Source organism: Oryx dammah, unplaced genomic scaffold (assembly GCF_014754425.2).
Source record: "Oryx dammah isolate SB20612 unplaced genomic scaffold, SCBI_Odam_1.1 HiC_scaffold_22, whole genome shotgun sequence".
Lineage (NCBI taxonomy): Eukaryota > Metazoa > Chordata > Mammalia > Artiodactyla > Bovidae > Oryx > Oryx dammah.
In genome coordinates, this window is record NW_024070206.1 from 36,815,531 (window position 1) to 36,838,233 (window position 22,703).

Sequence of the window (22,703 nt, forward strand, 5' to 3'; positions counted from 1 at the left end):
TTTTAAGTATACGAGTTAGCAGTATTAAGTACATTCACACCACTGTGCTAAACTTTTAAATGATATCTCTATTACACACATTTTAATCAATATAGCCGATCATGGTATTCTGTCAGGGGGAAAAAACCTATCAAAATGTACTGGTTTCAGTATTACTTTTTCATTCATTGCTGGTCCAATAGAAATTCACAAACAAACAGCATTTAGAGGTGTTTTTAAAAAATCTTTCATGTAAACAATATCCCACCAAAGACTGAATTAGATTTTAATACTTGAAAATTGTAAAAAAAAAAAAAAATTATGTCTGATTTCTCATCATTTACCAGCAAAATGAAACGTTTCAGAAGAGAGTTTTACAGCATTAACTTTCTTTCCTAAACAAAATTTTCTTTTAGTTAATTCTAAATAAATTTTAAGGAGAGATTAAAATCAAGGTACTAATGAAACAGGATTTGATTAACTTATGGCCAATGAATCTCAGAGAGTTTAAAAATGAACACATTCTCACAATCTTCAACTATAAATGAATACAAGCCTGAGCCACTGACGGAATTAAAAATTATAAATACTCTGAACATAAGCATACTTTGGTTAGTAAAAGACTTTACAAAATACAAAATCTCACCCATTTTAATAATAAAGCTAAAGGAAGTAGATTACGGTGCTGTGTTTTAGCACTGGGACAAAGAATGATTTAGCCTAGCCAATTAAATGGGCCGACTTTTGCACTAAGAAAGCTGTTTTGGGTATCTGCTGCCTTTTCTGGGAGAGTAGGTGGAGTGACCCATCCGCAAAGACACTTGCATTCTTGGACCAAGACACCACGTGGGCTGTTTTTCAAATAGAGTGGATTTCCAAGAAACCAGAATCTGCTCCTAAGACTTTGAAATTTTCAGAGAAGACCCTGACTGAGTTGGACTTCCTGCTGAAATGAGGTTAAAGAGAACATTCTTTCAATGTGAACACTATCGAAAATGTGTCGGTGTAATTGTGGATGTTGCTGAACAAAATGCAAAGGGTTGCGGACAATGAAGTTGCACCCGGTTGGTGGCATTGCTTCTCTGGTTAGTCTTTCTTCAATAGCAGGTTTTCTCAAGGAGCTAGCTTGCTGTGTAGGAGAGGATGGAACCATCCCTTTAAGAATGCGAAACTGGGGACTTCCCTGGCAGTAGAGTGGTGAAGACTCCACGCTTCCAATGCAGGGGTCACAGGTTTGATCCCTGGTCAGGGAACTAAGATCCCACATGGTACATGGCCAAATGAATAAATAAAATTAAAGAGTGTAAAACCAATTCAGCACAGTAAACACTATTCAGCTGCTCTCTGATAAACAAGGATTAATAGTACCTATTGGGGAACTTCCCTGGTGGTCCAGCTGGTTAGGAGTCCGCCTGCCAGTGCAGGGGACACGGGTTTGATCCCTGGTCTGTGAAGATTCCATATGCCGAAGGGCAAGTAAGCCTGTGCACCACGGCTACTGAGTCCACAGCCGCAACTACTGAATCCCTCGAGCCCCAGAGCTTGTGCTCCGCACGAGAAAGCCCTGCAGCAAGGAGCCCACGCACTGCAACCAGAGAAAGGCCACGTCAAGCGAAGACCCAGCGTGGCCAAGAGAAAATAAAGAAAAGTAAGCACCTACTGGGCAACATTCGAGACCTCAACTTTTCCTCTACAGACTGACCTGGACAGTCTACGAAGACTATATGCTCATGTCAAGGCACACTCTGAAGTTTCTCTCTTAACTGAGTCTATGGCATTAGATTTACCCAGTGCCTTTTACTTGCTCTCACAAGCAGAGCATCTAGCCTCACACAAGATGTATGGCAAAACCAATACAATATTGTAAAGTAAAAAAATAAATAAAAAATAAGGGAGATGGAAAAAAAAAAAAAAAAGAATCTGGCCAAAAAAAAGGGTTACATATTAGGGAATAAAGTCCAGAGTTTTAAAGGAGAGAGAGGAAAAAAAACCCAAAACCACTTTTGATCTGCCTTAACAGTTATTCTAGCCAAAGATAATGCTAACTAAGTGTAATAATGGGGGTGGGGGGCAGGTTGGGTGGTCAGCTCAGCTACAGCACAGTTCTTGTAAGACCAGTTTTAGCCATTGACACCAACCCACGAGGAAGATGGAACCTCCATAGGAAGAGGCACAAATGAGCACTTAACTGTGCACACGAAGGCCTAAAAGCCAAAGGAGGTTAGTAATGACAAATATTTGGTTCTTCAGCGCTACCTTCACGTTGAATGTTATTTCCTCCATGACGTACACGCGTTCGGGAAATGCTTTGGCCACCTCCTCCACGCTGTTGAAATATTGCACTGGCTCCTTTATATCTCGGTCTTGTTCCAGCAACTTGAATTGCCCTAAAATACATGATAAACGGAAGAGCTGTGAGATGCTTACGCTGGACAGCTGTCACCGTGGCAACGGCATCCCCTCCCCTCACTCCCCCTCGTCTCCGTCAGCGGCTTCTGAGCATTACCTTAAAAACAGAAAGCCACTGTGGCAGAAGGGTTTCTCCGAACTAGGATATATATTTAAAAATTAGCTTAAAAATGAAAGCAAATGTGTAGTTTCTTTATTTTTTTGCTCACATTCAGGGTTTATTCCCAGAAGATCAATATCAAATTGGATGAATGCTTGCTTTGAGTATAAACACGATGTGAAAACTCGGTGTGTTATAAATGGTTGCACATGTGGCTTGTGATAGTGGTCCTGCTGTTCTTTAGTTGTAATGATGCCCCCGCCCTGCCCCCCCCCCACCACATTATATTCTAAAACCAAGGTTGAGTGGCCTGGGGGAACTGATTTTTTTAAATTAGTGTTTTTAAAATGTGCAGGTGGGATAAAATAATCTGTGCCCCCTTAGCTTTCACCAATGCCCTTGGTTTCAAGAATACATGGGTGATACTGGGGGCTTAGAAGCTCCTATAATTTGTGATGTGGCTTTGGTACACGGCCTGAGCCCGAAGGGGCTGGTGTTGGGGGAAGACCCTTCCAGTGAGTAGGGCACTTGGCATCTGGAGCAGCAGGTGGCTTCCTTTTTACTACCATCTGTGAAATTCCTGAGTGCAGACATACTATCATGGTAGCCGTAGTTTGGGTGATTTTTGAACTTTGAACACGTTCCTAAAAATGTCAAGGATCTACTATGCTGCTTGTACATTTTTAGCATTTGTGACACTCATTGCTACATTCTAGAGGAGCTGCTGTCAGCTTAGAATAAAAGACCATATTCAATCAAGCCCATGACACCGTGTTTCTCAGTGGTCTTTTTCTGAATGCTGTTTATAACACTTGAGAAACTGGAAAAGGAATTAAAAACTCTTACGAGGCAGAGTTCTCTGCATGCATCCATGGGTCATCAGGTAGAAACAGGGACACGTTCATACTGACCATTTATATTCTCAACATATTTTTTTAGCACAGCACCTATTAGGTGAAGGTATTATTTTAGATGCTGGAGATAAATCAATTAAGAGGTCAGATAAAAATGTCCTCTTGAAGCTTCACATTGTAGTGGGAGACAGAGGATATATACAATAAATCAATGGAGTAAAAAATATGTTAGAAGGTGAGTAATGAGTTTATGTGCTCAGTTGTTTCTGACTCTGCAACCCCATGGGCCGTAGCCCACCACGCTCCTTTGTCCATGGGATTCTGCAGGCAGGAGTGGGTTGCCATTTCCTTCTCCAGGGGATCTTCCTGACCTAGGGACTGAACCCGTGTGTCCTGGACTGCAGGTGGATTCTTTACCAGCTGAGCCATCAGGTAAGTCCCTCAGAAGGTGAGAAGTGCCATTAAAAATAGGGTGAGGGGGTTGGAGAGTACCCACTGTCTAGAGCAGGCATGTGTGAGAAAGCGACTTTGATGGAGCTGGGTGGAGAGTTCTTAGAATTCTCAACACAGGCAACAGTCTCCACAGAGACCGTCACGCAGATGGGCTGGTGTGTGTGTGGTATGCTACCCGTGAGGCTAGACTGGGGTGAGTAAAAGACAAGAAGGAAGAGAAAGAAAGTCAGAGAAATAACAGGTAGTTTTGACGGTTTTGCAGAACTGTGTTTCTTCATCTGAGTGGGATGGGGAGCCACCTGGGGGTGTGCGTGGAAAAGCAGTGATGATTATAGAAGAATCATTCCGGTCGCTTGTTCAGGACACACTGTGAAGGAGCCAGGTGTAGAGGCAGAGACACCAGTTAGAGGCCCCGCCGTCATGCAGGTGTGAGATGGCAGGCGTTTGGAAGAGGTAAGAGAATGTCAGGAATCTGGCCTGAGTGGCTAAAGGAATGGAAATGCCACTGACTGAGATGGGCAGGTCTGGAGGGGTAGGATGAGGAAGTAAGGCTAGGAGTTAAGTTTGGACTCATGCTTAGTCGTGTCTTGGGCTTCCCTGGTGGCTCAGAGGTTTAAGCATCTGCCTGAAATGCAGGAGACCCAGGTTTGATCCCTGGGTTGGGAAGATCCCCTGGAGAAGGAAATGGCAACCCACTCCAGTATTCTTGCCCGGAGAATCCCATGGAGGGAGGAGCCTGGTGGGCTACAGTCCATGGGGTCACAAAGAGTTGGACACGACTGAGCTACTTCACTTTTTCTTTAGTCGTGTCTGACTCTTTTCGACCCCATGGAGTGCAGCCCGCCAGGCTCCTCTGTCCATGGGATTTAAGAGCTACCACCTCAGAGGGCTTCATGAAAGGAGTGTTTTCAGGGTATATGCAGGTCTGGGTTTTAACAAGATGCAAGTAATGTCAGAGAAGGGTTTAAGGATGTAGGGATTTTGCTGGTGATGGACCTTGATAGAAGTGTTTTCAAGAGTTAAAGAGTAGGCGGTGATGACAAAATAGAGGATGCACCCAGACACAACAGCTCGAGTACCTTCTAGAAGGATGTAGAGTGATGAATAACACATTCGAAAATACAAAATGATCATATCTTTTTCATAAAAGCAATCTTTAAAAATTCAGAAAGACTACAGCAATCTTAATACTACTTTCTTAAATTCTGCCACTATAACCAACTAAACTTTTCCTTTCTCACTACTCTAGTCTGTGTACAAACTTTTAGTATCCATGGTTTATCTACAGTTTTATACTCTGTTCCTTTGTAATTTTTTCTCCTTTTCCCCACATGACGACACAATGTTTGCACAGCATTTAATAATGGGTTTATCTGTTTTTCTGTTCTCCTACGGTTAGGTTGAGTTAGGCAGGTGCCTAATGTAAGTGGGCGCTCTGCCATGTACATGTTTTATGATACTGGCAAATCACTAAATCCGTCTGAGCCTTGCTTCCTCGCCTGTAAAGTGGGGACACTTCACAGGGCAGCTGTGGGGATTAACGGAGATGATGCAAAGTGTTCAGTGTTTAAGTAGCCATTTAGCGACTCTCGGTTCCCTTCTCTCTTCTCAAGACGCACAGGGATTTTGTCTTTTGGTTCATGTTTTGGGGATAATTAAAGAGTAACACAATTTCTTGTTTATCATTCATGGCTAATTTTTTTTTCCCCCGAAAACCTAAACCAATTTGTATTTCTACCAACAGGCTATGTGCCTCCTAGTTGGAACACAATCTTGTTCTGAGTATTTTTTCAATTAGACAATTCCATGCATATTAGAAAGGATCTCTTCCTTTTATTAATCTGCATCTCTCTGAAGATCAGTGAAGTTAAACATCTCAATTTTTCTTGAGCAAATGACTATGCAGATTTATAATAAATATATTGACACAGTCTACATTTCCTTTCACTTCTAGAGGCATCTAAGGCCCCCTGGATGGTTATACTTGGAAGTCCCATTAGCATCAAATCCAACATGTCTAAATTCAGGGAAGCACAATGCCTTGCATGCAATAGGTACTTAATAAATGTTTGCTAAATAAAAGAAAATTACTGTAGTCCTGGAACTGGCAGACAATAGAGTGATGCAGAAGTAATTGCAGATTTTCCCAGTTGTAAATAAAAGGTGAACTACATTACTGTATACAAGGTTTGCTTCTAAACCACAGATGAATGTTGTCACTCGACAAAGAAAGCAAGCAACAGTGTACTTAAAAATCATTCCAATCTGAATAATATACAGAGCCTCAAAGGATATTTTTCAGGAATCAATCCTACCAAAGAACAGATCAGACAAGCTACTGAAATTATCTTTCAGGATGAAGCAATCTTTCAGCATCCAGAGGTGTTAAATAAGGGGACCAAAGTAGTCATCAGTGAGTTAGAATTTTCACGAATAGTTTTTTCACATTGTCTTTTAAATCCTGTGTTTGGTTTACCCTTGTGGCACACCTCTGTTCACACTAGCCTCATTACAAGTGCTCAAGAGCCTGTGTGACCAGTGGTTGCTGTGTCCATGGAAAGTCTGTGTTTGCTTATAAAAGTGGCTGCAGACACTGTTCACATCCTTAAAAAAAGATCCTGCCGTGGGGAGTAGCTTCTGACAAAACAGGATGTTCCCTCTCGTGACATAAGAGCTTCAGAATTCTTATATTTTCTTTTTCTTGTCCTGTTTGTCATGATCACTGATATTTTGGTTCGGATGAGAGACCCTGGGTTTCTTGATACAAACCATCTCTAACCCCTTAGATAGATCGCCCATCTCTATCACCGTTTCTCTTCTCTTTCAATTTGGGCGCTTGTTCTTCAGGTATTCTTTAGCTATTTTTTCTTATGTCTGAGATCTTTTACTATCAGCAGGCTCAAATATGCTTTGGTATATGGACCAAATGAATAATTCTGTCTGGTATGGCTGTGGTGTCAACAGTAAAGCTGCACACATTTCTCTTCTCTGTCAATCTGGTGCTTGTTCTTCAGGCATTCTTTAGTTATTTTTTTCACGTCTGAGATCTTTTAGGTGTGACCTAAATCAAATCCCTTATGATTATACAGTGGAAGTAACAAATAGATTCAAGGGATTAGATCTGATAGACAGAGTGCCTGAAGAACTACGGATGGAGGTTTGTGACATTGTACAGGAGGCAGTGATCAAGACCATCCCCAAGAAAAAGAAATGCGAAAAGACAAAATGGTTGTCAAATAGCTGTGAAAAGAAGAGATGAGAAAGGCAAAGGAGAAAAGGAAAGATATACCCATTTGAATGCAGAATTTCAAAGAATAGCAAGGAGAGATAAGAAAGCCTTCCTCAGTGATCAATGCAAAGAAGTAGAGGAAAACGATAGAATGGCAAAGACCAGAGATCTCGTCAAGAAAATTAAGATACCAAGGGAACATTTCATGCAAAGATGGACACAATAAAGGACAGAAATGGTATGGACCTAACAGAAGCAGAAGATATTAAGCAGAGGTGGCAAGAATACACAGAAGAACTATACAAAAAAGATCTTCACAACCCAGATCATCACGATGGTGTGATCACTCACCTAGAGTCAGATATCCTGGAATGTGAAGTCAAGTGGGCCTTAGGAAGCATCACTACGAATAAAGCTAGTAGAGGTGATGGAATTCCAGCTGAGCTATTTCAAGTCCAAGATGATGCTGTGAAAGTGCTGCACTCAATATGCCAGCAAATTTGGAAAACTCAGCAGTGGCCACAGGACTCGAAAAGGTCAGTCTTCATTCCATTCCCAAAGAAAGGCAATTCCAAAAAATGCTCAAATTACCACACAATTGCACTCATCTCACATGCTAGCAAAGTAATGCTCAAAATTTTCCAAGCCAGGCTTCAACAGTACGTGAACCATGAACTTTCAGATGTTCAAGCTGGATTGAGAAAAGGCAGAGGAACCAGAAATCAAATTGCCAACATCTGCTGGATCATCAAAAAGCAGGAGAGTTCCAGAAAAACATCTATTTCTGCTTTCTTGACTATGCCAAAGCCTTTGACTGTGTGGATCACAATAAACTGTGGAAAATTTTGAATTTTCAAAGAGATGGGAATACCAGACCACCTGACCTGCCTCCTGAGAAATCTGTATGCAGGTCAGGGAGCAACAGTTAGAACTGGACATGGAACAACAGACTGGTTCCAAATAAGAAAAGGGGTACATCAAGGCTGTATATTGTCACCCTGCTTATTTAACTTATATGCAGAGTATACCATGAGAAATGCTGGACTGGAAGAAGCACAAGCTGGAATCAAGATTGCCGGGAGAAATATCAATCACCTCAGATATGCAGATGACACCACCCTTATGGCAGAAAGTGAAGAGGAGCTAAAAAGCCTCTTGATGAAAGTGAAAGAGGAGAGTGAAAAAGTTGGATTAAAGCTCAACATTCAGAAAACGAAGATCATGGCATCTGGTCCCATCACTTCATGGGAAATAGATGGGGAAACAATGGAAACAGTGACAGAATTTATTTTTGGAGGGCTCCAAAATCACTGCAGATGGTGACTGCAGCCATGAAATTAAAAGACATTTGCTTCTTGGAAGAAAAGTTATGACCAACCTCAGTTTAGTTCAGTCACTCAGTCGTGTCCGAATCTTTGCAACCCCATGAACTGCAGCACGCCAGGCCTCCCTAGACAGCATATTAAAAAGCAGAGACATTACTTGGCCAACAAAGGTCTATCTAGTCAAAGCTATGTTTTTTCCAGTAGTCATGTATGGATGTGAGAGCTGGACTATAAAGAAAGCTGAGTGCCAAAGAATTGATGCTTTTGAACTGTAATGTTGGAGAAGAGTCCTGCGAGTCCCCTGGACTGCAAGGAGATACAACCAGTCCATCCTAAAGAGGATCAGTCCTGGGTGTTCATTGGAGGGACTGATGTTGAAGCTGAAACTCCAATACTTTGGCCACCTGATGCGGAGAACTGACTCATTAGAAAAGACCCTGATGCTGGGAGGGATTGGGGGCAGGAGGAAAGGGGGATGACAGAGGATGAAATGGCTGGATGGCATCACTGACTCGATGGATGTGAGTCTGAGTAAACTCTGGGAGTTGGTGATAGACAGGGAAGCCTGGCATGCTGCAGTCCATGGGGTCGCAGAGTCGGACACGACTGAGTGACTGAACTGAACTGAGATCTTTTACTACCAGCAGGCTCAAATAAGTTTTGGTATATGGATCAAATGAATAATTCTGTCTGGCATGGCTGTGGGGTCAACAGTAAAGCTGCATACATTCTAACCTTCTAGTCTCACCTGTGTTTGTTGTCTCAGTTAGATGGGTAGGAAGATCTCAGCTGCATGGGAGCACTGACAAGAAACTATGCTGAGAGTGATGAACGCACACAGATGAAAGAATAAAAACAAAGTGGCAGCTAAATGTGACCAAATGTTTTCACATCTGAACATACTGCACATCAGAAAAATCAGTTCCTTTCATTCATTCCTTTTAACTGTTTACTGAATATCTAATCCCATGCGTTAACCTCTGTCTCCTCTTTTCCATATAGTTTATTTATATTGTCCTGCAAGATTTTAGTTTATATGTTTCTGTGTGTACATGTATTTTTATTTTAAACATTTTCCTGTCATATGATTAATGGTCTAAAACCAAATAATTATTTTATACTTCTTACACCCCACAAATACCTTTAAGATCTAAATATATCAAATGTTTTGATGTAATGTTTTAAATACTGGGTCACGGTATACATGCAGCTTCCTATTGCAGGGGCTGGCAAACTCGTTCTGTAAATAATTTAGTTTTTGTGGGCTAAATGGCGTCTGCTTCAACTATTTCAACTCTGGCGAAGTATCTCAAAAGTAGCCTCAGACGATTTGTAAACGAATTACAGCAGCTGTGTTCTAATCAAACTTTACAAAAACAGGCAGTAGGTCAGATCTGGCCCTGAGGCCACACGGTTTGCTGACCTCTGTCCTGCTGGGAGGACAGCAAAGACCCAGAAAGCGTGGCCAGAAAACAAGATATTTAGAAATGACCAGCCTTTACATTCCAATACTCCTAAGTAGTTACACTGAGGTCTCTAGTAAGGTAGAGATCTTATGTGTTCTCTGACTCTTTGTGACCCCATAGACTGTAGCCCACCAGGCTCCTCTGTCCATGGGATTTTTCGAGGCAAGAATTCTAGAGTGGGTTGCCATTTCCTCTTCCAGGGGATCTTCCCGACCCGGGGGTGGAACCCAGGGTCTCCTCCACCTCCTGTATCACAGGAGGATTTTTTACCACTTGAACCAGACCCATGTGCAACTTAAGAATAGAAGTTTTCCCTTTAAACATGATTCCAGAACCCAGAATTGTAAGATGCAGATTGTAATCCGCAGCTGTAGATTATATTAGGGAATAACGCAAATGAAAAGTGAACATGCCCACATCCTCTCACTGTATTTTAAGAGACCAAATTTCTAAGCACTTTACTGACTTAGCTTCTGTTCTCCTATAAAAGAATCTGACACTCTCAGATGAGTCAACTTGAAGTGCTCTGAAAAAGATGCTGAGCTGCTCTAGCTCCTACCACTGCTGCAGCCTGGAAGGCAGAACTTGTCAGAGTCAAATCTTGGAGCCAATCTAAAGAGTTAAGATCCAGTGCCCTGCCAAAATGTGAAATCAATTTATGTAACACATATTCCCACAACCCCCACACGGAGGAACTAATTTTTTAACAGACCATTTCATGAATAACAGAGTCTTTGTGCCACCAAATAAAAACATTTGGAGATTGCCGAAACATCTGTTCTGAGATGTTACTGTCAAAACCCTGTTCCCGGAGAGGCAGGAAACTGCATTGTCTTTCAGCAGTTTTGTTAATTTCATTAAAAAAAAAAAAAGGTCTCCACTGAGAGAGCTGTTCTGTCTGCAGGACACTGAAACTCCCAGGAATGAATCCAATGGCACGCTCATAGGTTACAATTTACAGAAACTGAAGGTAATAATGTAGAAAGCAAAGGCTGGTAGACTTATTGATCTGCTTTCATGAGTTGCTTCTAAAACTACATTAATTAATATGCTGACGATAACTGTCATTCAGAAAATATCTGTCTTTTGGTGTTTGTCCCTCAAGATAATCACTGCGATTTACTTCAACAGAGATGATGCATTAAACACACAGCTAAAGGACTTCTCTGGCGGTCCAGGGGCTAAGAGTCCAAGTTCTCAATGCAGGTGGTCAGGGTTTGATCCCTGATTGGGGAACTAGATCCCAAATGCCACAGCTAAAAAGATCTTGCATGCTGCAACTAATTTAAGACCTGATACAGCTTAAAAAAAAAAAAAAGCATAGCCAAGAGGCCTGAACTCCTACCTGAGGCGTCTACGTTTCGAGCTCCTATATGATGCCGAACAAACTATAGGACTCTGTTACTTAGAAAGAAAAGGTCACTTGTCAGAGATGAAAAATGGAAACAAATTTTGCTAAATTAAGGAGAGAGCAACAACACTGGGATGCGTAGAGAGAACAAGGAGAGGAAGAGGTGGTCAAATGCAGTTCTGTCCTGTTTGCTACTGGCTGGAAAGTTGTGGGCAGTGGGCAATAAGGAGTGAGTTCTGTGCCCCTGAAGATGGGGCACGCCGTGACTGGAGCCTCCCCGCTCCCATCACAGCTGGTGATGAGCACTGCCTGTAGGCAAGCTCCTGTCACCACTCTGGTTTACTGCTCACCTGCCCAGTGCCGGCTTCACGTGTGTAAAGAAAAGCAAACCAAGGGAGAGCCAGGGCCGTTATTATCCATCTGTGGGGCCATTACTCAAGTCAGCGGCGACAGCCACCCAGTTCCCCGCGCCCCCCCCCACCCCGCTACCCGCCTCCTCCCAGCTTGGAAAAGGTCACAGAAATCAGCACAAATGATTAAATAGAAAAGAAAGCAACAAAAACGGCACTAGAACACCAAAGCAACAATGAGCTAAGAACGGCTCAGACGAACAAAAGTGGTTAAGAGTCCCAGAGACTTCCCTGGTGGTCCAGCGGTTAAGACTCTGAGCTCCCAAGGCAGGAGGCGCAGGTTTGATTCCTGCTCAGGGAACTAAGAACCCACAAGCTGACTGGCATGGCCAAAAAAAAAAGTTCCAGAATGTTGAAAACACAATTACCAGGGATGTGTGATTTGCTGTGGTAGGTATTATACCACATGGGGCATCAAGTAGGGCTTAGGAAGGAAGGAAGGAAGGAAGGAATTCTTTTCTTCTCTTACCTCTTTCAGAGACAGCCCACCAACATGAAGTTAAGTGGTTTCAAGTCAGTTGTGTGAGTGAAATATACTCTAAATGGTTCAAATAACTGGATCTCTAAAACCACTGGGTCATTTCCAGATGTGAAGAAATGAGGATTCTCAAGTGACAGAAGCAACAAACCAGCTGCCATTTTTCAAGAAATAAATAAACACATAGTCAAAACTATCCTTTTCCCAGTAGTCATGTACGGATGTGAGAGTTGGACCATAAAGAAGGGTGAGCGCCAAAGAATTGATGCTTTTGAACTGTGGTGTTGGAGAAGGCTCTTGAGAGTCCCTTGGACTGCAAGGAGATCCAACCAGTCCACCCTAGAGGAGATCAGTCCTGAGTGTTCCTTGGAAGGACTGATGTTGAAGCTGAAACTCCAATACTTTGGCCACCTGATGCAAAGAGCTGACTTATCTGAAAAGACCCTGATGCTGGGAAAGATTGAGGGCAGGAGGAGAAGGGGATGACAAAGAATGAGATGGCTGGATGGCATCACTGACTCAATGGACATAAGTGTGAACAAACTCTGGGAGATGGTGAAGGACAGGTATGCTGCGGTTCATGGGGTCGCAAAGAGTCAGAGACAACTTAGCGCCTGAACAACAAATAAACATGGGCAGGAGTCTACACTTACACTCAAGATTTAACTTAAAAGTGCTTTTGTATTTTTAACTCCATGCATGCAAACAGGTTGGATTTCCTATAGGACCGAAATGGAAAAGGACTGCCAGGTAAAAAGAGATGTATCTTATCAGTTATTCTGAACTGCAGCAAACAATAGATTGCCTTCTAAAAAGCATCTACAAACGTTCACTTCTACCAACAACGTATGAAAACTCATTTACCTAAACTTTTCACTAGTACTGTTGGTGTTGGTGAACCACCTAGAGTCCCTTTTCTTGAGTAATGTGAAGTGTTTTTATGATTTACTTAATATATATAATTGCCAAAAAGTTCAAATTGTATGTAAGGGTTTAGGGTAAAATGTCTCCTTCCCAACCTGATCCTCAGATCTCTCTGCATCCTGTACATTTGTCCAGAGATGGTATCTGATACAGTCCACTCGTGCACATAAGACCTCTCTTACCTAAACAAATGGTAGGATTCCATATAGTTCTTCTATCATTCCATGAAAATCTGTCTTCTTAAGAGGTACACAATATTCTACTCTGTGCAAATACCATAACTAATTAAACAAGTCCCCTGTTGACGGGCATTCAAACTTTCCAACTTTGTACCAAAAGCTCTGTGTGCTGAATGCAAGTACATTGGCGGGAAAATGCCTGCATGTGGAAACTGCTGGGCCAGAGGGTAAGTGCGTTTTTATTTTTGATAGATATTGCCAAACTAACCTGCACAGAGCACGTGCCCACTTATACTCCCACCAATGGTTTCCTCATTTCCTATTATCAGTGCCAATCTGATAGGTGCAAAATAGTACCTTGAGATTTTAATTGTATTTTCCTTATTATAAAGGTAGAGATAAGTATTTGATAATAAGGTAATTCATGTTTCATATTCTGTTCCACTTACTACCAAGTTTTGAAATTTCTAATATGCTTAAGCATAATTAAAAAAATAAAAACCCAAGGACTTCCCTGGTGGCTCAGCGGTAAAGAGTCTGCCTGCCAACGCAGAGGATGTGGGTTTAATCCCTGGTCCGGTACAGCTAAGTCCGTGTGCCACAACTACTGAAGGCCAAGTGCCTAGAATCCATGCTCTAAAACAGGAGAAATTATCACAACAAGAAACCCACACACCACAAATAGAGTAGCCCTGCTTGCCACAACCAGAGAAAGCCCTCTCACAGCAACGAAGACCCAACGCAGCCATAAATAAATAAATAAATCTTAAAAAAAATAAAAAGGAAAACACAAATGTGAAATACTATGCAATACATAATGTAGTATTTCATACAAATTATGTATCTTATTCTACACTCTGATTCCTAATATTCTAGTTAGTTCTTAAATTACAATTTTTTGGGGGGGGGGGCCGGGTTGGGGGGTTGGAAGTGGAATTGGGATAAAAAGAAAGGTAAAGAACAAATCTCAGCACAAAAGTTCCAAACTTGTAACCAACAGACAATAGGAATTAAAGTCAATGAACAGAAAGAAATCATCAACCAAAAAAAATTATGAATTTCATCATCGACCATCTGTGGGTATTTCTATTTGTTTCTCAATCTCCATGAAACAAGTGGTCAGACCATTGCTTTCAATTTTGAAAGTCCATCCCTGAACTTAACTGGATTCAAAACTCTGATTCATTCTGGGACACATGTTCTAGCCAGCCAAGCTATTTCACACTACATAAATTATTTTTTTATTTGTTGAAAATGGGAAAAATTATACTTTTCATTGCATCTAGTTGGTCATTTGCTTCTTCAGAATGATCAGAAGTTTTCCAGGGCTCAATTTATCATAAAAATGACATGCTTCCTAACATGTACTGGTGAGAATCACCAGTTCATCTTCACCTTGCTGCTTCTACATTCATTCTCGCCTGTGTCTTGCCCTTTCTTTCCTTGAAATCTATTTGTCCTCAGCATGCACTGTGACTACTCTGGTTTTGATTCTTATTGCTTCATAATGGTATTACTGCTTCAGATTTTAAGGCTGTTTCCATCTCTGCCTTTTCACTTTACTCATCTTGAAACACAACCTTAATGGATTTCATTTCACTCAAGAACCTAAGTGTTCAATACACATTTGTAGAATAAATGAATAAATACACAAACCTGTAATAGCTCTTTAATTTCTAACCACCCAGCCCAGGCTGCTCTGTCTTAGCTTTCTCGTCCCTCCCTGACCTGGCTCCATTCAGCTTCTGCAAATATTTCCTCCACCACCTGGGCAACCAGTATTCCTCCTCTCCTCTTGGCTTGTGCCCTTGTTCTCCTCTCAGTCTGTGCAGAAATCTGGGTCCTTTTAGTGTCCTTGTAAGTTCCGTGCATGACTGCCTTCCTTCTCCCAGTCTCCTGACTCTCCTGGGGGAACCTCACCCATCACCTTGGCTTCAAGGACCATGCATAAGCTGACAGTACACCAACCTTCCCACCAGTCAGATCTTTCCTGAATTCCACACTGATCTACCCAACACCTAGTTCCTATCTCCCAGTAGTTCTCCCATAAAGATCTCTCTCAAAATTGATACAGGTAACTCATCTTTTTATTTTTTGAATCAAGCAGCCACCCAAGTCAGAACCTGGGTGGTCATCCTTGACTCCTCCATTTCCCTGAAGTCTCTCATTCAACTGGTGTCAATTCAACTCCATCCCCTTTCCTGCAGGCATCACTTCCTCTCCATCCCCACTACTGCTGCATATTCCAACCACATCATCTGGCTTTGGCCAGTTTTACCCATTGATTGCTTTGCCCCTTGACTTCCATTCCAGGAAACAATTCTTTCCACGACTGCTTAAAATTAAAATCGAATCATATTTTAAATGAGGATAATTTGCAGAGGAATTATTTACAGCAGGACCACTAATGATGGTGTGGGTGGGCTGCAGTGGAAGCACAGTGATAAGCTAGGGACAGCATCAGAGAAGAGTCACCACCATAGACCTGTGGGGCCGAGGGAGGGACTAGTTAACAGGAAGGAGAAGGTTATGTCGATAGGTCACCCTGAGAAGGGCTTCCCAGGCCATCCTTCAAGGGAAGCATGAAGCTGGAGAACATAAAGACCTTGACCAGCCTCCTCCCTTGACCACACCCCCACTCCGTCTCCTGCTGGGGCTGTCTATCCAATGGCTGAACTTAGCTGGAAATCAAAGGGCATGAGAATCTACAGATTTAGCCCTACCAGCCAGCCTCTGGGGTGCAGGAGGGTGGAGGCAGAGAAGAATGGATCGCTGGGGTGGGGGGGTAGGGAGTGCCCTCTACCCTCTGATTTAAAGACTCTGGTGACCCTCCGCCTCCTGTACAATTTAACTTTACAGAGAATATACAGGCCCTCTAAGATCTGACCTTCACTTTCCTCTCATCATGCTAAAAAACCATGTAGATCCATGTACAGTGAATGACACCTCTTCTTTAACTGAACTCCAGGTCAGGAATGCCTTTCCTCTGTTTCCAGGTTTGGCCATGTTACTCATCGAAAGACTGAGGGCAGGAGGAGAAGGGGGTGCCAGGGGATGAGATAGTTGGATGGCATCACCAGCTCAATGGACATGAGTTTGAGCAAGCTCTGGGAGATAGTGAAGGACAGGGAAGTCTGGCGTGCTACAGTCCATGAGGTCACAAAGAATCAGACACGACTAAGAGACTGAACAATAAGAACAACAACTCATCCAAAACCAATTCATTCATCGCCTCCTCTATAAAACATCTTATCTCAGGAACTGACCACACTCTTGTGCTCTTATTATCTATGTATAGATTTTTATCCAAGTACCTATTATATTCAAGCATCTATCTAGAGATTTTTATCCAATACACCCAAACATGTACACTTTATCATTATTTTTTTACATGTCTTTGTAAACAAAACAGTACAAACTCTCTAAAGAAAGCATAGGATGTGTCAATTACCTTGTTATTCTTGGGGTCCATTATTGCACAATTCACACAGTAGGTACTTAATAACAGCTGAGTGAGGGAATGAATTTAAAAAGTCCGGTGTCATCCATGAAGCTCTCCCTCACAACCTCAGCTCATGCTGATCTTTGTTCATAGTTATCACCAGAGGTTAATGTTTATTCTCTACTTATTTCACTTATTTGTGTATTGTTCTCTTAATTAGACCACAAGCACTCTGATAGCAGGATTCATGTTGTCTTCTTTGACAGCTCAGTTTGAGTCCATACTAGATATTTAATAAATTCTTGCTTTGAAGAGTGGATGTTCAGAACAGGGGGGAAAAATATATATATAGGCTTCCCAGGTGGCCCTAGTGATAAAGAATCCACCTGCCAGTGTAGGAGACACAGGAGATGCCGGTTCGATTCCTGGGTCGGGAAGATTCCCTGGAGGAGACAGTGGCAAGCCATGCCAGTAGTCTTGCCTGGAGAATCCCACGGACACAGGAGCCTGACGGGCTACAGTCCACAGGGTCACAAAGAGTTGGACACAACTGAAGTGACTTAACATGCATACACACACACACATATACTTCAGACTCTCAAAATCAAGGATTTATATAGCCAGAGAAGTTGCAAATTGCTAAAACTAATAAAAAGGTGGAGATGGCAACCTCATAGCTTGAGCACCTGATGATTTCCTGATGTAAGAAATCTGGATTTTTAAAAAATGTAAACACATCTAACTATTAATTTAATGGCTCACTCAAATAAAAAAATCTCCTCTAACCCCAAGACTACTCTGGGTTTCTAAGAGAGAGGAGGGAGCGGCTGTGGTCTGAACAATGGCTTAACACAATACTGATGGACGTGATGCTGTACGTGAGTGGGCAAATAACAGTCCGGAAATACTCAGGAAAATTAGGTGGGAAGTCTAGGCTCTTGAGGTTCTTCCTTCTCCCTCTGACTGAAAGGATGACTAAGTGGGAGGTCTCCATTTGCAGCTTCTAGCCTAAGTGTTATGGGCAAGCTCGGTTAAGACCTATACCACTGACAGCCTTCAGCCTGGACATACCGGGAGCTCCCACTACTTCTGGCCTCAGCCCCACACATTTCCATCTAAACATGGTAATGAATGATGATAAGACCTACCTGACTCCGAAGGCCTGAACTTGTTAAATGCCAGCACTGACAAAGCATGAGGAGAGAGAAGCACGTTCCAATGCTCAACGAACAACTTCTTAAGAAAGAGACTCCACAGAATGTGGGAACACCAAATAGGAAAGAAAAAGGAGCCTGAACCTCTGGATGGGAGCCCTGTCGGGGTGACTCCACAGCCAGCCTGCGTTCACTCGAAAGGTGTTCACACACACACATCACCTCACTCAACAGTCCACGGCGATGGGCGGGGATTATCGGAGAATTACCTCTGGTCACAGCAAGTCAACAGCAAGTCCAAGATCATCACTCACGCATTCTCACCCCAAGCCCACCTTGATTATGCTGCTGCCCCAAACGACCGATACCACCCTCCTCAGGATGAGGTCAACAGGGAGAGGAAGTGATTGTGCCTCGTAAGTTACTGGAAAAAATTCCCCCAAGTTAGTAGGAAGAAGGGTCATTTACTATTTACACTGCTGTGCTAGTGTGGAGGGCTACTCAGTCGGTTTCCTTTAATCCCCATATGACCCTGGCAACTGGTTGCAAGATAAAACCTATCTTCATATCAGGGTAACTTAGGGTGACTGGAGCATGAAAAGTACATGGTGTTACCGATAATTCACCCATTCGGTTGGAACAGAACCTAGCTACTCTTTTTAATCTCTGGCACTGGTATATGAATTATACCTCCATAAAGCTGTTGCAGAAAAATTAAAAAAAATCAATGACCTGTATGTTTATAATGGATGAGTTTTATGAAATATATATATATATATATATATATATATATATGCTGCTAAGTCACTTCAGTTGTGTCCGACTCTGTGCGACCCCATAGACGGCAGCCCACCAGGCTCCCCCTTCCCTGGGGTTCTCCAGGCAAGAACACTGGAGTGGGCTGTCATTTCCTTCTCCAAATATACACACGCATATATATGACACTTCAATAAAGCCATAAAAAAATCTCTTACACTGGCACTAGCTGCTGGGATGAAGCAGCTGCTGCTATTAGGGATCAAAAGCCCACATTAACAAAACAAAAACAAACAAACAAAAAAACACACAAGGTTCTAATAAGTAAAAAAACAGTTTGATTTGAGGTAGGATCTTTCTGGAGAAAGAGAAAATGATTTATCTAGATGAAAAACTTATGAACAGCAAAAGTAAAACCTTGAACTTTATTTGTAGAACTGAAAATTATATAGTACCAAAAACTGAATGGGAAAACAAAGGTTAAGAGAAAATGGGAAGCAGGGAAGAGAACATTAGGTGTAAAGGAGATATGGCAACAAATCTGAAAAAGAAAATGAGATATAGAAATTGATGCAAGAAAAAAAAAATTACCCACAGATGATAAGCAATTTCAAGCAGACAAAGGAAAAGGAAGACCCCACTGATACAGATGGACAAAATATGGACGTATACGACATCCAGACAGACTTTCAAGCTATGTTGTCATTTTACAACTCTAGGCAAAAATGAAGACACTCTGTGTGGACTCAGAGTTGAGGTCTAGGAATTCTCAGTACTCTGAGAATAAACGATATGTGCTTCTCTTCCACGCCTTATGGAAGTATTTAAAAAGGAAAAAGAGAGCCAAACTGCATGTCCAAAGTGTGGGGAGGGCGAGGAGCACACTCAAGGATTTTAACATTCCACCATCCTTCCTCTATTGAAACATGACCCCTTTCTTGGATTCTCATTTGCTCCCTTTTCCACAGCCCGACAGTCAACTCCCACACACCAGTGGGACCACAGACGAGAGACAATAACACGAGCAGCTGCTCAAGCTGTGGTTTTCATTAGGAAAAAAAGTGCCTTGATTATAAGGGATTTAGTTTTGAACCTTCAGGCCAAAGCTGAAGTGATTAAAACTCCATGCAGAGAAACACGAATAGTTTCTTAAAAGTCTGATGTAGAGCATACTCAGCATAATCAGAGGCGGCTGGGAGAACCATGCCTATTTTTTAATACCCACCTTGGCTTAGGGCATGGACTTAAGATGGAAAAGCTAGCAAATGAATGAAATAAAAACACAGTCTTACAGGTCCTAAGTTGCACTTCTAAAGGTCAGGGGTACGTTTTCATTAAATCCTTTAGCTAGAAAATATGAGACAAGCCTTAAAAAGATGCAGAGGAAACCTGAATGCCTATTACTAAGTGAGGAAGCCAGTCTGAAGAGGCTCTAGGCCTCTCTATGATTCCAACTATACGGCACTCTGGAAAAGGCAAAACTATGGAGACAGCAAAAAGACCAGTGGTTTTCAGGGATTAGTGGAGAGGGAGAGATGAATGGTCAGAGCACGGGTGATTTTTAGGGCAGTGAAAATACTGTGTATGATTCCATAATGGTGGATACATGCCATTATCCTTTTGTCCAAACACACAGACTGGGCAACACCAAGAGTGAACTGTTATGTAAACTGTGGACTCTGGGTGATAATGATGTGTCAATGTAGGTTCATAAATTTTAACACAGGTACCACTGTGGTGGGGGCTGTTGATGATGGGTGAGGCTATGCATACGTGGGGACAGGATGTAGATGTACCCTTCCTTTTAATTTTGGAACTAAAATTAATTAGTTTGGGACTTTAATTATGGAGCTAAAACTGAACTAGAGTATGAAAGCGAGTGTTAGTCACTCAGTCAGGTTTGACTCTTTGCGACCCCATGACTGAAGCCTGCCAGGGGCTCCAGGGACTCTCCAGGCAAGAACACTGGAGTGGGTAGCCATGCCCTCCTCCAGGGGATCTTCCCAACCAGGGATCGAACCCAGGTCTCCTGCACTGCAGGCAGATTCTCTACCGTCTGAGCCACCAGGGAAGCTGGAAATGAAGCAAATGTGTAAACATAAACACATCATCTAGTTATATGTATGCACACATACATATAGGGACTTCCCTGGTGGCTCAGATGGTAAAGTGTCTGTCTACAATGCAGGAGACCAGGGTTCAATCCCTGGTTTGGGAAGATCCCCTGGAGAAGGAAATGGCAATCCACTCCAGTACTGTTGCCTGGAAAATCCCATGAACAGAGGAGCCTGGTAGGGTAAAGTCCATGGGGTTACAAAGAGTCGAACACTACTGAGCGACTTCACTTTCACACGTTCATATGCACATGCCAGCAGGGCAACCCCGGAAAGGCTTTGCGGGTAAGGTAAGAGCAGAGCTCTAAGGTGCGACGACACTCTGGGCGCCAGGCGTGCTCTGTTCTCACGGCTCAGCATGTACTCATGGCTTATCATTTTGCCTCCACATCTTCACACGGCAATTAAGTGTATGAACTTCTGGAGCTGGCTCTCCCTCCCACTGTGCAGCCCTGATTAGGTCATAGCCTTCCACTCCTCCCATTTGTCTCCTAGCTCCAGAATACAAGGGCAACAACACCCACATCAGCTATTGGGATGATTAAACATAGCTAAAGGGTTACAGCTGATGAGCAGCACCCGGTGAGGGCTCAACAACCATCAGAGAGCAGTCAAATGTGACCAAGAGGAACTTGTCCTGAACAAAAAGGAGTGCAATCATGAGACTCTTTAGAATGCGGGACGGGCTAGAAGAAAAGTGTTGGCTCCTTCTTATATTAGTCTGGGCAAAACTCCAGAAGAGCAGGAGCCGTCGCCAAGCATTCTCAATTTAAGGAAGTGGCACAGTTGGAAGCCAGGTAGCTGGGAGGAAGACAGGAGAGAGCAAGGCAGAAGACAGGGGTGCAGAGTGGAGCACTGCCGCTTGATGAGAAGACTGGTTCTGGGAAAAAGACAGAATGGGAGATGGCCAAGGTCACCTTTTCTATGACAAGCTGCTCCTGCACCCTCTGCTCAGTGACGAGCAATTCCGAGTAAGATGTCTCACGCTGGGACTTCCCTGGTGAATCCGCCTTCCAATGCAGGGGACTCGAGTTCCATCCCTGGTTGGGGAACCTCAGATCCCATATGCTGTAGGGCAACTAAGGCAGTGAGCCGCGACAAGAGAAGCGTGTGTGCCACGACAAAGGCTCGGTGCAGCCAAAGGAAAAAAATACAGGACTTCTCTGGTGGCGCAGTGGCTAAGAATCTACCTGCCAATGCATCGGGCACAGGTTCGATCCCTGATTTGGGAAGATTCCACATGCTATGGAGCAACTGAGCCTGTGAGTAACGACTACTGAAGCCCACGGGCCTAGAGCCTGTGCTCTGCAACAAGAGAAGCCACCCCAATGAGAAGCCTGTGTACCGCAACTAGAGAGTAGCCCCCGCTCACTGCAACTAAGCTTGCTGCAGAAAGTTCGGGCAAAGCAACGAAGACCTAGCATAACCAAAATAATAAAAACTTAAAAAAATACGATTATTCTAATACATTTGTGACCACAGTGTTGTGGATGAGAGTCCTACGTTACTAGAAATCAGCCAAGACTACAGTAAAAGATGAAAACTCTACTCAAAGGAAAAGGCCCTACATGACAAAGAGCCCGTCGTCCTTGTTAAACCTTTTCTTTTAATTAAAAAATGGAGATGCAGTAGCCATGCTATGGCTCTGAGACCTGGGTCTCCATTTCTGTTCAAGTGTTTCATGAATGTGTGTCACGTCACGCTCAGTTGTGTCCGACTCTTTGCGACCCCATGGACTGCACCCCACCAGGCTCCTCTGTCCATGGATTCTCCAGGCAAGAGTACTGGAGTGGGTAGCCATTCCCTCCTCCAGGGGATCTTCCCAACCCAGGGATCGAACCCCAGGTCTCTTATGTCTACCTGCATTGGCAGGTGGGTTCTTTATTACTAGCGCCACCTGGGAAGCCTGTTTCTTGAGTGACATGCTTTCCAACAGTAGACACTGCTGTCCCACACTCTTGAACCAGCATGTTTTCCCCTCCAGCCCCGCCCACCAAAAAAAACACCCCTCTCTCCTTTTGTTTGCTTTGGTCTCTGCCCTGTTCTTGCTCCCTCTTGCATTGCTTCATTTTCATCCAAA

The 22,703-nt window shown here is 43.0% G+C and overlaps 1 protein-coding gene across 2 annotated transcripts in view; it reads right to left on the reverse strand.

Annotated features, from left to right (window-relative positions):
- Positions 1 to 22,703, reverse strand: part of GAREM1 (GRB2 associated regulator of MAPK1 subtype 1) — a 234,782-nt gene that overhangs the window by 51,858 nt on the left and 160,221 nt on the right. For both annotated transcript variants that reach the window (XM_040264800.1, XM_040264798.1), the window contains exon 3: positions 2,236 to 2,366. In XM_040264800.1, coding sequence (XP_040120734.1) covers positions 2,236 to 2,366 — 131 coding nt within the window. The remainder of the gene's footprint in view (positions 1 to 2,235; positions 2,367 to 22,703) is intronic.